At 38.3% G+C, this 15,706-nt stretch overlaps 1 protein-coding gene and 1 pseudogene across 2 annotated transcripts in view; one reads left to right on the plus strand and one right to left on the minus strand.

Moving 5' to 3' along the window:
- LOC311140884 (NLR family CARD domain-containing protein 3-like) overlaps positions 1-15,706 on the minus strand; it is a 475,271-nt pseudogene that overhangs the window by 370,318 nt on the left and 89,247 nt on the right. The window lies entirely within an intron of this gene.
- LOC311099202 (NLR family CARD domain-containing protein 3-like) overlaps positions 8,565-15,706 on the plus strand; it is a gene marked incomplete at its 5' end in the record, with an annotated part of 11,335 nt that continues 4,193 nt past the window's right edge. Inside the window, 2 exons of the mRNA XM_084139882.1 lie at positions 8,565-10,369; positions 10,659-10,836. Of these exons, the coding sequence (XP_083996008.1) occupies positions 8,565-10,369; positions 10,659-10,836 (1,983 nt within the window). The remainder of the gene's footprint in view (positions 10,370-10,658; positions 10,837-15,706) is intronic.

Raw genomic sequence — 15,706 nt, forward strand, 5'->3', positions numbered from 1 at the left:
AAACGTTATATCCACAATTTTTTCACGTTTGTTATTTTACATCAGAAATGATTGCTTATGGGTACCTTCATGTGCGTGTAAAATATTGTTGTTCTAAGATTTTAATTAATAGATTTTTGCGTATTAATTTTTGTTAAGCAAAACGCTATATAGCTGGAATGAAATGTTTGTATCCTGTATATTTGACTGTGATATGTGGTTGTCTCACCAGCACACACACACACACACACACACACACACACACACACACACACACACACACACAGACACATCTTTACCAGCATACACACACATCTTTACCAGCATACACACACATCTATAGAAGTTCTGCATGACACAATCATTTATCCTACTCTTAGTTATTGTCTAATATGTTGTCATGCAGAACCTTATTGTTTTTACTAATTCTGATCGTTGTTACAAGCGGAATTTTGACAATACTACCATCAAATCAACACACTCTTCACTCCTGTTTTAAACAACAAGGGTTCTATCGCTTGCTTAATATATGGAACCACTAAAAGTTCTATATAGAAACCTTTTATAGGGTTCTTTAATCAGAACTCTAGAGGTTCTTCTTCCCTGAACCAAAATGGCTCGATATAGAACCCTGCATGGTGTCATTATGGCTACTACTATTAAATAGTAATATTTTTAGCTAAGAATATAATTTATAGGACAATAGGAATGGTTGAAAAATCCCAATATTAATTTTAAATTATCCTTAGAAATAGCAGTGCTGGGGGTTTGGAAAGCCATAGTCAGTCAATCAACAATAGAACAATACTCTTATGAAAAATATTGATCTTTAACTTACAGTCTGTGGATACTATGCGACTAGAAAGGTTAAAAATGCATGTAAGAAATCACAGCGCAGCTGAAAAAAATATGGCAGGTGGAAATCAAAAGAGGATGTTCTACGGAGATAGGTGGGCGGGGCTGAGAGTAGCAGAGGGGTGGGATTAAAAAAGATAATGATCAGTAATAGTCATTACTGTAAACACTATAGATGTCTGAGTACTATCTATCCAAAATGTAATGTGTATAATTAATTATTATTATTATGATTATTATTATTATTATTATTATTATCATATATATAAAAAGTAATTACTGTGTATAAAAGTATTGTATGGGGGGTAGAATTGATCTTGGTTATATGGAAACACACTGGTGGCCAGAGAGGCATCTCTTTGTTTGAATGATGGCCCACGTCAACTCTGGCTGACTTCTTTACAATACAAAACATTACAATACAATACAACTTTGTCCATTAGTTACAGCAAACAACAAAAACATGTATTTTCTGCTCCGTTCTTAACCCCCCCAAACAGCAGACCTCACACATACAGTTGAGACCAGCACAGGTTCAAGCTGCAGTGCAGTTCCCCTGGATGGAGAGCATGTTGTGGGGTTAAGGGCCTTGCTCAAGGGCCCAACAAAAGGTGAATGTTTTGAGGATGTGAACCCATTAGCTCTCCAGGGGTCAGATCAATTCCGCCCGTTCTTTCCAGCACCCGGCCGGGGATTCAAACTGGACACTTTTCGGCCACAGGTCCAATGCCTGCCACAGCTCCAACTCATTTGCCGCTGGGCGAAAACCTGAGTTAATATTCAGAAATAAGCATGAGTTAATCTGCCAAAATGAAGACAAAATGTTATGCAGACATCATTATTATGATAACATACATGCAGTTGTCATCAGCAGCAGCCACAAGAGAGAGAGCCTATGATAGTTCTGGGTAACTGCCAGACTGAGCAAAATAATAATAATAATATAATATGCCATTTAGCAGACGCTTTTATCCAAAGCGACTTACAGTCAAGCGTGCATACATTTTTTTTTGTGTATGGGTGGTCCCAGGGATCGAACCCACTACCTTGGTGTTACAAGCGCCGTGCTCTACCAGCTGAGCTACAGAGGACCACATAGAGAGTGTGTTAAAAGACATGTAATGATTAACTAGGCTATTGAATCACCAACATTTATTATACATAATTATTATACAGAAATCATTGTCAAAAGCTGAAGAGAAACTGTTGCATGTAGGTCTATATTATTTATGGATTGATCATATAGAAATATAGAAACATTATTTTAACTACTCCAAAGCAATTACATGTGGCGCAGGAACCACTGACTCACTGCATTATTATATAGTATTATCAAGACACCTGCTGTTAACTCTTAACTGGTTAGGACAGCTCATGAGGTGTCCTAAATATCTGCCGACTAGGTGGGACTAGAGGCTTCATGCATAGCTTTAATTTATACCCATAAGTGTAAAATGTCTTTCTTCTCAGCACTTATACGAACAATGTTATACTCTGAGACACTTTGTTATTAAAAAACGTTGAATGTTTGTTTTACATATAAAAATAAATAAATGAATATTACTAATGTAAGCCAGTGTAAAGACTGGGTTATGTATGCACTCACTAACTGTAAGTCGCTCTGGATAAGAGCGTCTGCTAAGTTATTAAAATGTAAATGTTAATGTATTGTGTTGCTCTGCTAATGTCCGCGTTCTGGAACTGTCCACGTCCACGTACGGTGTGGCGCCAAGCATATTGTCCAGTTACGCGCTGAGTGGACTGAGGTGATGTTGGGGAATAACGACGGAGTTCGTTACAAGTGTTGAGACGCCGAAGTTTATTGTTCAATTAGCTTTTTTGCGTAATGGTCAGAGACAGTATGAGTGTAGCCAGATCCTTTTCACTCGCTCTTCTTGTTTAATTGTGTGGTTCACCGGATTCGTCATCATCCTTGAGGGACAGACGAACGACCTGCTAGTTAGCCAAGCTAGTCGGTACAGCTAGCTAAGCTAGCTACTCTACCAGCAGCATCCTAGTTATCCTAGCTACCACTACATCATCACCGGCTGCCTGCATTTCTTGTGGACCGATGGAGCTCCCTGGTTGTTTCTTCCACCTGTTAAATACCGTGGAGGGCTTCTCCCTCTCTCGTTGACGGATGTTGGCTACGCTCCCTCTGTCCGGTTCTCCTCTCTTCACTAGATGGATTATTATTATTAACAAGGTTCGGGATACTTGGTGAGCGTTAACCCTGTAGGTTTACCTCAGGTAACTTATCATTAACAAGGTTACGGCTACTTGGTGAGCGCTCACACTGTTCACCTGAGTACATGTTGTGGTCACCTATAGTGAGGTGAGACACAGTTTAAGAGGCAATGGCTGGCGGATAGCCATCAAACATTAAACATTTTCTGATCATGGTTATCCATATTTGTTTTACGAAAAAAGTGTACAATCTAAACAAAACGCATGTCCCTGTCCTCTTTTTCAAAATGTGGCCGATTTGAATAGCCAGAATATTTTTATTTATTAAGAAATAAAAAAATGTTTTGACAACTTGAGGTTTCTAAGTGGCTGCTGGGTAATTTGATATGCATCTAACTCTTCGTTCATAGGATATAATATAATATATAATATGCCATTTAGCAGATGCTTTTATCCAAAGCGACTTACAGTCATGCGTGCATACATTTTTGTGTATGGGGTGGTCCCGGGGATCGAACCCACTACCTTGGCGTTACAAGCGCCGTGCTCTACCAGCTGAGCTACAGAGGACCACCATAGGCATCAGTAGACATCAAATTGAGCGAATGCTGCGCAGGTTCACTGAGTTGAAAAACCAAATGGGTATAATGGGGTGATTGTTGTCTAATCGGGTGGTCTAGCTCATTGATTTGTAGATCTGACGCAGTTGCTACCTCAGATTATTGTAAAGTGGTTATCCCACTGGCTATAGGGTGAACGCACCAATTTGTGAGTCGCTCTGGCTAAGAGCGTCTGCTAAATGACGTTAGTGTGCCCTTGAGCAAGGCACTTAACCCTAATTGCTCCTGTAAGTCGCTCTGGATAAGAGCGTCTGCTAAATGACTAAAATGTAAATGTAAATGTAATTATGAGCCTAGCAAGTGTCATGAATGAGTTATGTAGTACCCATATACGGCCACAAGGAGGAGCAAGAGTGCCATAAACCCATACAGTTTTTTTCCATATAAACCCTAAACCTAACAATCAATCAAATGTATTTATAAAGCCCTTTTTACACCAACAGATGTCACAAAGTGCTATACAGAAACTCTAACCCTACTTATAACCTATTTTTGCCGTAACCCTAACCCCTAATTCTAGGGTAGGGTAGCCTAAAACACTTTTAGAAACTATTTTAGTAATAATATTATCTTAGTAAATACAATTATAGTATTAAATAGCGTTTTGATTATTTTGTTGTTATTTTATTATATGTATAATTGCGAAACAGAACACTTGATAAATAAGACACATTTGTTTTATTTTTCAAATGTGGTTTGAATTGGGTGACCTAGTAAGCACTGTATGAAGGTCCAGCAATTGGCGTGGGGCAGGTTTGAGACTGATCTAATACACTTTATTTCTCAGCTGCCTCTCCAACGTCTGTACGTGAATTAATAACTTTTAATTGCTAAATATTTCCAATAGATTGCAGCATAAGACCACGAAGCATCAGTTATAGGCTACAATCAGCAATATGATTGACATAAAATAGCATGCAACCAAATACTATATGTCCCATGTCTAAAATGGTCACTCATTACTTTAGTTAGCTATATATCTCGTATTAGGCCTGTGATGCTTTTGGAAGAGCAACAAAATAGTGACTATAGCAGGTGTTGAACCCCTGGTAAATAATCACTAGTCAGATGCTCCAACCTCAACCCAAGTATACATGCATTTAAAAATAACTAATATATCGATTAAACAACCTCGGAATAGATAAAACTAGAGTGTGTCTTCCAGCCCACCAATAAATTACATCATGCAACCCTCCCGGTTAGCAAATGTACCTCAACATGTCCCTCGCTTGTGCTAGAAGGCAGAGTGCTCGCTGCTAGTTGATGAATCTGACAATGAATGTACCAGTAAAGTACGTTTTTGTCAACCAGAGGTGACTAAATTAATGTTCAGGCTTATTGATAATCGTTATAGTAATCAAGTATAATTTCAAAACATGAGCATAAAACAGGTAATAATAAACATGAATCATCATTATATTATTTCACAGTAATCTGTTAAATGCTTTTTCAGTCGTTCCTCTTGCGTTAGCAGTGTGGAAAGGGAGAGTAAAAAGCGTGTTCAGGAGTTTTCCTGTGAGGGGGAGTGGTGGTGTATCCAGGGAGAAAACTAAACTAACCTTCTGAAATGTCATTCGTGGTCTTATGCTGCCATCTATTGGAATTATTTAGCAACTGCAGTAGTACTGAATAAAGTATATCCTTACTAAAGTAGTAATTAATTAATTGGTTAATTTTACCACTTACAACCATAAATAACCATTTATTGCATAACAAACAATGAAACTGACATAAACCAAAAACACCATACATTTAGTTAACTATATATATTTAAAAAAATATTTATTTAGATGGATGACATTATCTGCCAAAGTAAGACCACTGTAGATAAAGAAGAGCTCTCCAGTAGGTAAACCAAAACATTCAAAGGCCATTTTCTCAATATTTTGGTTACAAGTTTATCATCTTTCAAAGCAGAATTACTTTCCCATTGTTCCTCAACTGCAGTCTAAAACCACAAAGAGCAAGCAATGCAGATGTAGAAGCACGGTGGCTAGGAAAAACTCCCTAGAAAGGCAGGAACCTAGGAAGAAACCTAGAGAGGAACCAGGCTCTGAGGGGTGGCCAGTCCTCTTCTGGCTGTGCTGGGGGGAGATTATAAGAGGATATGGCCATTAAGGCCAGATCGTTCTTCAAGATGTTCAAATGTTCATAGATGACCAGCAGGGTCAAATAATAATCACTGTGGTTATAGAGGGTGCAACACGTTAGAACATCAGGAGTAAATGTCAGTTGGCTTTTCATAGCCGAGCATTCAGAGGTCGAGACAGCAGGAGTGATAGAGAGAGAGAGAGGGTCGAAACAGCAGGTTCGGGACAAGGTCGCACGTCCGGTGAACAGGTCAGAGTTCCATATCCGCAGGCAGACCAGTAGAAACTGGATCAGTCACGTCCGGTGGAGCATGTATCGACACTGATAGGATCGAAAGAAAGGGAGCACTGCTCTCGAATCAGTTTTCTCCATTAAAATCTTTCCTTAACATTATAATTATTTCACAATGCTGACCACGGATCAGCTTCTAGAAAGATATTACTACCTACGGCTGCAAATATTGAGGTAGTTTATTCTAATGCTTACCCAATAAAAATGCACTAAATCACAGATTCGGCACATCATTGTTCACATGTTAGGCTACACATCATGAAATATATTGAGACAAATTACAGACAGTAGTCTACAAGTAGCAAAATATAACTAAATATATTGAACATGAAACGTATTTCAATATGATTGAAATAGGACTATAGCCTACTGTTTATAGTTTAATGCAGTCATCTTGGTGTTCATTTGAAGCATCATTTTATACGTCGCTTGTTTGCATCAATTGCAAAGACATTTGCAACTTTGTATTTGTAGTGAACTTTGTTCTGAATTCATCGGCGGTCACTGAGAGACGGATAAACCATGTGATTCTATGTTTAGCGGAGATCTTCTGTGTATAAAGTGACGCGGGAGGGCAAAAAAGCATCTAACGACGCACTTGGCTGTTCTACAAGTGGTCTGAGGCAGGTGTTAGAATACGAGTGTTTTCAAGTGCAATGTTAATAACGATGGTTTTGGGAAACATCTCAGAGATTTAACAATGCTCCTACGAAGGTTCTAATGATGAACTTGGCCTTAAAATGCTTTTGGGAATCCGGACCCTGAATAAAAAACATCTGCTAAATGTTAAATGACTAAATGACTAAAAAATGTAATGTAAATATTTTACATACAGATCTCATATTACTGTATTTATTATTATTTTTTAAATATATTTAAATACTGATGTCACAAGTGTATCATTTGTACAGTTCTTTATTAAAAATGTAGTTATTTGTTACATTTAAGTGTGTAAAATCTATTAGTACTACTTATTTCTCTGAGAGTGAGGCAGATATATATCATTTTGCAAAAAAGAAACATTTGTCTCTCTGAAATGAAGCCATTAATTGATCGATTTTAATCAAACACATGTCTGTTATTGAACAACCCCCTGCCATGATTATCTAGTGAGAAAACAAAACCATTTATTTGATCATTTCTTTAAAGAATAGAAGCTAATTTACGAACATTTCTGAAAATGGATATATAGCGTTTTGGAATGAAACTCTTGTTTCCCCATCTGAGCTCAGAGTAGATGAGAGATGTAATGTTTGTCTCTGTTGTGTTGAAGCCCAATCATGCAGGAGAGACCAGCCTCCCCTGTACCCAGCTGTGTGTCCATGAAGAGTGACCAGTCTATGGGTCTACCTATACTGTTTAGAGAGGGAGACTTTTCTAGTGAACAAAGGTAAGAATAACTCATGGGTCATGGTCAGTGAGTTAAACAACGCTGTCTCTAGTCATTTCTCATCTCCCATTTTACCATTTATTTTTATTGTTTTCATAATCCATAGGCTAATCCTTTTTTCCATTTTCATAGTCCTGAAACAATATTAAACAAACACAACATTCCCTACCTGTGTGTGTGTGTGTGTGTGTGTGTGTGTGTGTATGTGTGTGTGAGTGTGTGTGTGTGTGTGTACTCCCTGGATGAGGAGATGTAATCTCATGTTTTGTACACAGAAACCAACAGGAAAGATCAGAGTCAGAGATTCTCAGTGGTCAGTCTTCCCAGAGTCATCAAACAGACCTTGCCTCCATATTCAGTGTATGTGGTCCTGTTATGTACATTTGTTTTTGTTTACCTCAAGTGAAGTTGATCTGTCAATCATTCATTTATGTGTTAATGAGAAAGCATTTAGTCTCTTGCTTAACTTATTTACTTGATTTATTTCAGTTGCTTGAAGAGAATATTATGACATTTGTGAAGAACGAGCTGAAGATGTTCAACAGGATTCTTAGTCCAGAACTCCCAGAAGGCTTTGAGAGTCAGAAGCAGGATAAGGAAGTGGTGGATGCTGAAGATGAGAAGCAGGAGAGCAGTGCCAGAGAGGGGGCTCTGAAGATCACACTGCACGTCCTGAGGAAAATGAACCAGAAGGAGCTTGCTGACACACTGGAGAAAAGTAAGAGCTGTCTGCCTCATGTTGAATGCTATTTTAGAACAAACATTTAAAAGCTGTAGCTAAAGTACAGCTAAAGTAGCTGTGTAACTCAATGATATTGTAGCAGCCTTAACACAACACCTAGTGACCTCATCAAGTAGCAGAAGAATGTGTTGTGTTGAGAGAGAGAGAGAGAGAGAGAGAGAGAGAGAGAGAGAGAGAGAGAGAGAGAGAGAGAGAGAGAGAGAGAGAGAGAGCGAGAGAGAGAGAGAGAGAGAGAGAGAATACCAATAATAATATAATCAGTCACACCAGTCTGTAATGTATTATGAAATAATGTACACATTTATACAGTCAGTTAAGCAAAAAAAGTATTATAATTTAAAATGTCATAACAGTCCTAGAATACTGTAGGCATTAAACAGACTTAATATTAATATCCTCTGTGTTATTTCTAGATTCAGATGAGCTTGCTGTGATTTGCCAACGTGAACTCAAATCTAATCTAAAGAAGAAGTTTCAATGTGTATTTGAGGGGATCGCTAAACAAGGAAACCCAACACTTCTCAATAAGATCTACACAGAGCTCTACATCACAGAGGGTGGAACAGGAGAGGTCAATAATGAACATGAGCTGAGACAGATTGAGACAACAACCAGGAAACAAGCAAGACCAGGGACTGCAATCAAATGTAACGACATCTTCAAACCCTTAACTGGACAAGACAAACTTATCAGAACTGTGCTGACAAAGGGAGTCGCTGGCATTGGAAAAACATTCTCTGTGCAGAAGTTCATTCTGGACTGGGCTGAAGGAAAAGCAAATCAGGATGTCCAATTTGTATTTTCTTTCCCTTTTCGGGAGCTGAATTTGATGAAAAAGGAAAAACACACTTTCATTGAACTTCTCCATCACTTGTCAATGGAATCCAAAGAATCAAGAATCTCCAACTATGACAAGTACAAAGTTCTGTTCATCTTTGATGGTCTAGATGAGTGCCGACTGCCCCTAGACTTCCAGAAGAACAAGATCTGTTGTGACGTCACAGAGTCAACCTCAGTGGATGTTCTGCTTACAAATCTCATCAAGGGAAATCTGCTTCCCTCTGCTCTCCTCTGGATAACTACCCGACCTGCAGCAGCCAATCAGATCCCTTCAGGGTGTGTTGACCAGGTGACAGAGGTACGAGGGTTCAATGACCCACAGAAGGAGGAGTACTTCAGGAAGAGATTCAGTGATCAGGACCTGGCCAGCAGAATCATCTTACACATAAAGACATCAAGGAGCCTCCACATCATGTGCCACATTCCAGTCTTCTGTTGGATTTCTGCAACAGTCCTTGAACACATGTTGAGTACAGACAAGACAGAAGAGATGCCCAAGACTCTGACTGAGATGTACTCACACCTTGTGGAGTTTCATACCAAACAGAAGAATGAAAAGTATCTTGGGAAAGAAGAGACAGGTCCACACTGGAATAAAGAGAGCATTCTGTCACTGGGAAAACTGGCTTTTCAACAGCTTGTTGACGGCAATCTGATTTTCTATGAAAAAGACCTGAAAAAGGCTGGCATTGATGTCAATGAAGCCACAGTGTACTCAGGATTGTGCACACAGCTCTTTAAAGAGGAATGTGTGCTGTACCAGGACAAGGTGTACTGCTTCGTGCATCTGAGCATTCAGGAGTTTCTGGCTGCTGTATATGTGTTCCTCTCATTCATCAACAACAATGAGAATCTAATGGCGGAACAGCAATCAAAGTCCAGTAACTTTTCTTCGCTGTTCAGACACAAGCCTGAAGTTACTGTCTACAAGAGTGCTGTGGATAAAGCCTTACGAAGTGAGACAGGAAACCTGGACCTTTTCCTCCGCTTCCTTCTGGGCCTCTCACTGGAGTCCAATCAGAAGCACTTACGAGGTCTACTTACAAAGACAAGAAGCAGCTCACAGAGCCATGAAGAAACAGTCAAGTACATCAAGGAGAAGATCAGGGAGAATCCCTCTCCAGAGAGGTGCATCAATCTGTTCCACTGTCTGAATGAACTGAATGACCATTCTCTAGTGGAAGAGATCCAAAGCTACTTGAGATCAGGAAGTCTCTCAAAAGAAGAACTGTCACCTGCACAGTGGTCAGCTCTGGTCTTTGTGTTGCTGACTTCAGAAAAGGAGCTGGATGTGTTTGACCTGAAGAAATACTCCAGATCAGAGGAAGGTCTTCTGAGGCTGCTGCCAGTGGTCAAAGCCTCCAGAGCTGCTCTGTGAGTACATAAAATGACATTTAAGTACTAATCATCAGGAAGAAATATTCAGTTTAGAGAAATGTATTATAATATGTTTATAATATATAATATGAAATTGAAAAACTTACTGAATCAATGCATTGGTGTTCACATTAGTATAACAATATGACCATACAATTCTAGGAGACCGAAGATGAATCTATATGTTGTTTAAGAGAATAAAAAAAAATGCATCTGCCATTGTCCTTCTACACTACTGGTGTTAAATTAACAGTGTGTTTGTGAAATCATGATGATCTCTTTGCAGGTTGTCAGGCTGTCTAGTCACAGAGGAAGGCTGTGCTTCTCTGGTCTCAGCTCTGAAGTCAAACCCCTCACACCTGAGAGAGCTGGATCTGAGTAACAATGACCTGAAGGATTCAGGAGTGAAGCTGCTCTCTGCTGGACTGGGGAATCCCCACTGTAAACTGGAGACTCTGAGGTCAGTATTCCTGTAGTTGGTCAACAAGTGATAACTGTTCACCAGATCCACATGTGTTTACCAGGCACACATAGTCCACACCATATGTGTTTGGACAGTGAAGCTTACAGTTTTACATTTGGTGCTATACTCCAGCATTTTGGATTTGAGATAGAATGTTTCATATTAGGTGACAGTATATAATGTCACCTTTTATTTGAGAGTATTTTCATACATATCTGTGTTACTGTTTAAAAATGAAATGAAGCACTTTACGTATCTAGTTCTCCCATTTGAAAAAGTCTTAATAATTTGGACATATTCACTTATATTGTATTAAAGTAGTCATAAGTTTAGTATTTGGTCCCATATTCCTTACCTGCAGTGATTACATCAAGCTTGTGATTCTACAAACTTGTTGAATACATTTGCAGTTTGTCTTGGTTTTGTTATAGATTATGTTTTTCCCAATAGAAACTGAATGGTGAATAATGTCCTGTCATTTTGGAGTCACTTCACTTGTATTGTCAGTAAGAATAGAAGATGTTTCTGAACACTTTTACATTCATGTGGATGATACTATGATTATGAATAATCATGAATGAATCATGAATGATGATGAATGAGAAAGTTACAGAGGCACAAGGATCATACCCCCTCTGTTATTGGTAATGGTGAGAGGTTAGCATGTTTTGTTGTAGCCTCTATAACTTTCTCATTCATTATTATTCATGATTCAGTCAGTATTTTTCTTAATCATGTCATCATCAGGATTGATTTAGTAGTGTTTAGAAACCTGTTATTGATATACTGATACTGCTTTTTAAACTGGTCTGGTCAGTACTCAAATATTTGTAATATTCATTTTTTTATCTATAAGCAACACTTTGATAATTAGTCATTTCTAATAATGATACATTCATTAATGAATAGATATGGCAGGTTTCAGGACACTGATATATCTGAAGATTTTGAAAAAATATACTGCCACTATTTTCACCACCAAAGAATAGCAGTGGTTAGCAGTAGGAACTTCTGGATGCAATTAAAGACTTTAAGTCCGGGAAAACCTTTTTTGATATACTAAGAGGACCGTTATTAGCATGTTTTAACCACTCCTATGTAAATGGTAGATTATCTGACACTCAAGAAGAAGGTCTGATCTCATTATTACTGAAACAGGATACAAGTGGAAAATATAAAGATCCAGTCCATTAACAAAATTGGAGGCCCCTTACACTTCAGTGTTGTGATGCAAAAATCCTACCAAAATGTATAGCGCATAGAATTAAAAAGGTATTGTTGGATATTATTCATTCTAATCAGACAGATTTTTTACATGGAAGATACATTGGAGATAATATAAGGCAAGTATTGAAAACAATAGAACACTATGGAAAATATGGGAAACCAGGCCTGCTATTCATAGCAGACTTCGAAAAGGCATTTGATAAAGTTCGACTGGGGTTTATATGTAAATGCCTGGAGCATTTCAATTTTGGAGAATCTCTTATAAAATGGGTCAAAATCATGTATAGTAACCCTAGGTGTAAAATAGTAAATAATGGCTATTTCTCAGAAAGTTTTAAACTGTTAAGAGGAGTGAAACAAGGTTGTCCACTATCGGCATATCTATTTATTGTGGCCATCGAGATGTTAGCTATTAAAATCAGATCCAATAATAATATCAGAGGATTAGAAATACAGGGCTTAAAAACAAAGGTGTCATTGTACGCTGATGATTCATGTTTTCTTTTAAATCCACAACTAGAATCCCTCCACAGCCTCATAGAGGATCTAGATACATTTTCTAACCTCTCTGGATTACAACCAAATTATGACAAATGTACTATATTACGTATTGGATCACTAAAAAATACAATTTTTACATTACCATGTAGTTTACCAATAAAATGGTCTGATGGTGATATGGATATACTCGGAATACATATCCCAAAGGAAATAAATGATCTCACTTCAATACATTTTAATATAAAGTTAGCAAAAATAGATAAGATCTTACTACCATGGAAAGGAAAATACCTGTCAATTTGTGGAAAAATCACCCTGATTAACTCTTTAGTATTATCCCAGTTTACCTATTTGCTTATGGTCTTGCCTACGCCTAGCGAACAGTTTTTAAAATTATATGAGAAAAAAATATTCAATTTTATTTGGAACGGCAAGCCAGACAAAATTAAAAGGGCATATTTATATAATTAATATGAATTCGGAGGACAGAAATGATTAAATATTAAAGCATTAGACCTATCACTAAAAGCTTCAGTCATACAAAATTATGCTTAAATCCGAACTGGTTCTCAAGCAAATTAGTAAGATTGTCTCACCCAATGTTCAAGAAAGGCATTTTTCCCTTTATTCAGATTACAACAACTAATTTGCAGTTATTTGAAAAGGAAATCATCTCCCAAATATCACTATTTCTAAAACAAGCCATAGAAAGTTGGTTGCAATTTCAATTTAATCCTCCAGAAATGACAGAACAAATAATGCAACAAATATTGTGGTTAAATTCAAATATACTAATTGACAAAAAACCTTTATTTTTTGACAGAATGTTTAAAAAAGGTATAATCTTCGTAAATGAAATCATCGGTAGGATTGGTGGAGTTATGTCGCACATGCAGCTAACAAAAACATATGGAAATGTCTGCTCTACCCAAAATTACAACCAAATAATTGCAGCCTTACCGCAAAAGTGGAAGAGGAAAGTGGAAGGGGGAGAAAGTAAGGAACTTGTCTGTCGGCCTTGCATTAAAGAACATAATTGGTTAAGGAAAACTGTGATAAATAAAAAGGTATATAAGTTTCACTTAAGGACCAAAGGATTGACAGCCGTCCCATATAGATTGCAAAATAGTTGGGAAGAGATCTTTGACGTACCGATCCCATGGCATAGTGTTTATGAACTGACACGCAAAACGACACCGGATTCAAAAATTAGAATCATTCAATTTAAATTATTATATACAATTCTTGCTACCAATAGAATGTTATTTATAAGGGGGATACAATCTTCCCAGCTCTGCAGATTTTGCTGTGAAGAGACAGAATCGTTAGATCATTTGTTTTGGTTCCGTCCATTTGTAGCTTGTTTTTGGACACAGGTCCAGGAATGGCTAAAGGATTGCAATATTTACCTGGAGCTAACCTTGCAGATAGCATTACTCGGTGATCTGAAAAGTCATAGTCAATCGATCAATAATATAATAATACTTTTAGCAAAAATGTTTATTTTTAATTCACAATCTGTAGAAGCAATGAGAATAGAAAGGTTCAGAACTTTTGTAAAACATCACAGTACGGTTGAAATATATATGGCAAATAGAAATCCTATATGGATGGTGTTAAGAGATAGATGGGAGGTATTGAATAGAGTTGAAGGATGGGACTAATAACAAATAACAACAAATAATAACAAAGATAGCTAATAATGTAAGCATACTGTGTCCATAATAAGTATATAGGTTGTAGGTTGGGAGCTTTTGGGAAAGAGCACAGTTAGAAAGATATGGCATATAGAAGCAAACCGGATGGACATATTGAAAATGATCGGAGAGGTTGAGAGTAGAAGAAGTTCAGGAGCAAAAATTAAATAAATAAAAATATATATATATATACAGTGGGGAGAACAAGTATTTGATACACTGCCGATTTTGCAGGTTTTCCTACTTACAAAGCATGTAGAGGTCTGTATTTTTTATCATAGGTACACTTCAACTGTGAGAGAAGGAATCTAAAACAAAAATCCAGAAAATCACATTGTATGATTTTTAAGTAATTAATTAGCATTTTTTTGCATGACATAAGTATTTGATACATCAGAAAAGCAGAACTTAATATTTTGTACAGAAACCTTTGTTTGCAATTACAGAGATCATATGTTTCCTGTAGGTCTTGACCAGGTTTGCACACACTGCAGCAGGGATTTTGGCCCACTCCTCCATTCAGACCTTCTCCAGATCCTTCAGGTTTCGGGGCTGTCGCTGGGCAATACATACTTTCAGCTCCCTCCAAAGATGTTCTATTGGGTTCAGGTCTGGAGACTAGCTAGGCCACTCCAGGACCTTGAGATGCTTCTTACGGAGCCACTCCTTAGTTGCCCTGGCTGTGTGTTTTGGGTCATTGTCATGCTGGAAGACCCAGCCACGACCCATCTTCAATGCTCTTACTGAGGGAAGGAGGTTGTTGGCCAAGATCTCACGATACATGGCCCCATCCAACCTCCCCTCAATACGGTGCAGTCGTCCTGTCCCCTTTGCAGAAAAGCATCCCCAAAGAATGATGTTTCCACCTCCATGCTTCACAGTTGGGATGGTGTTCTTGGGGTTGTACTCATCCTTCTTCTTCCTCCAAATACGGCGAGTGGAGTTTAGACCAAAAAGCTCTATTTTTGTCTCATCAGACCACATGACCTTCTCCCATTCCTCCTCTGGATAATCCAGATGGTCATTGGCAAACTTCAGACGGGCCTGGACATGCGCTGGCTTGAGCAGGGGGACCTTGCGTGCGCTGCAGGATTTTTAATCCATGACGGCGTAGTGTGTTACTAATGGTTTTCTTTGAGACTGTGGTCCCAGCTCTCTTCAGGTCATTGACCAGGTCCTGCCATGTAGTTCTGGGCTGATCCCTCACCTTCCTCATGATCATTGATGCCCCATGAGGTGAGATCTTGCATGGAGCCCCAGACCGAGGATGATTGACCGTCATCTTGAACTTCTTCCATTTTCTAATAATTGCGCCAACAGTTGTTGCCTTCTCACCAAGCTGCTTGCCTATTGTCCTGTAGCCCATCCCAGCCTTGTGTAGGTCTACAATTTTATCCCTGATATCCTTACACAGCTCTCTGGTCTTGGCCATTGTGGAGAGGTTGG

Source organism: Coregonus lavaretus (assembly GCF_964263955.1).
Source record: "Coregonus lavaretus genome assembly, chromosome: 2".
NCBI classification, from domain to species: domain Eukaryota; kingdom Metazoa; phylum Chordata; class Actinopteri; order Salmoniformes; family Salmonidae; genus Coregonus; species Coregonus lavaretus.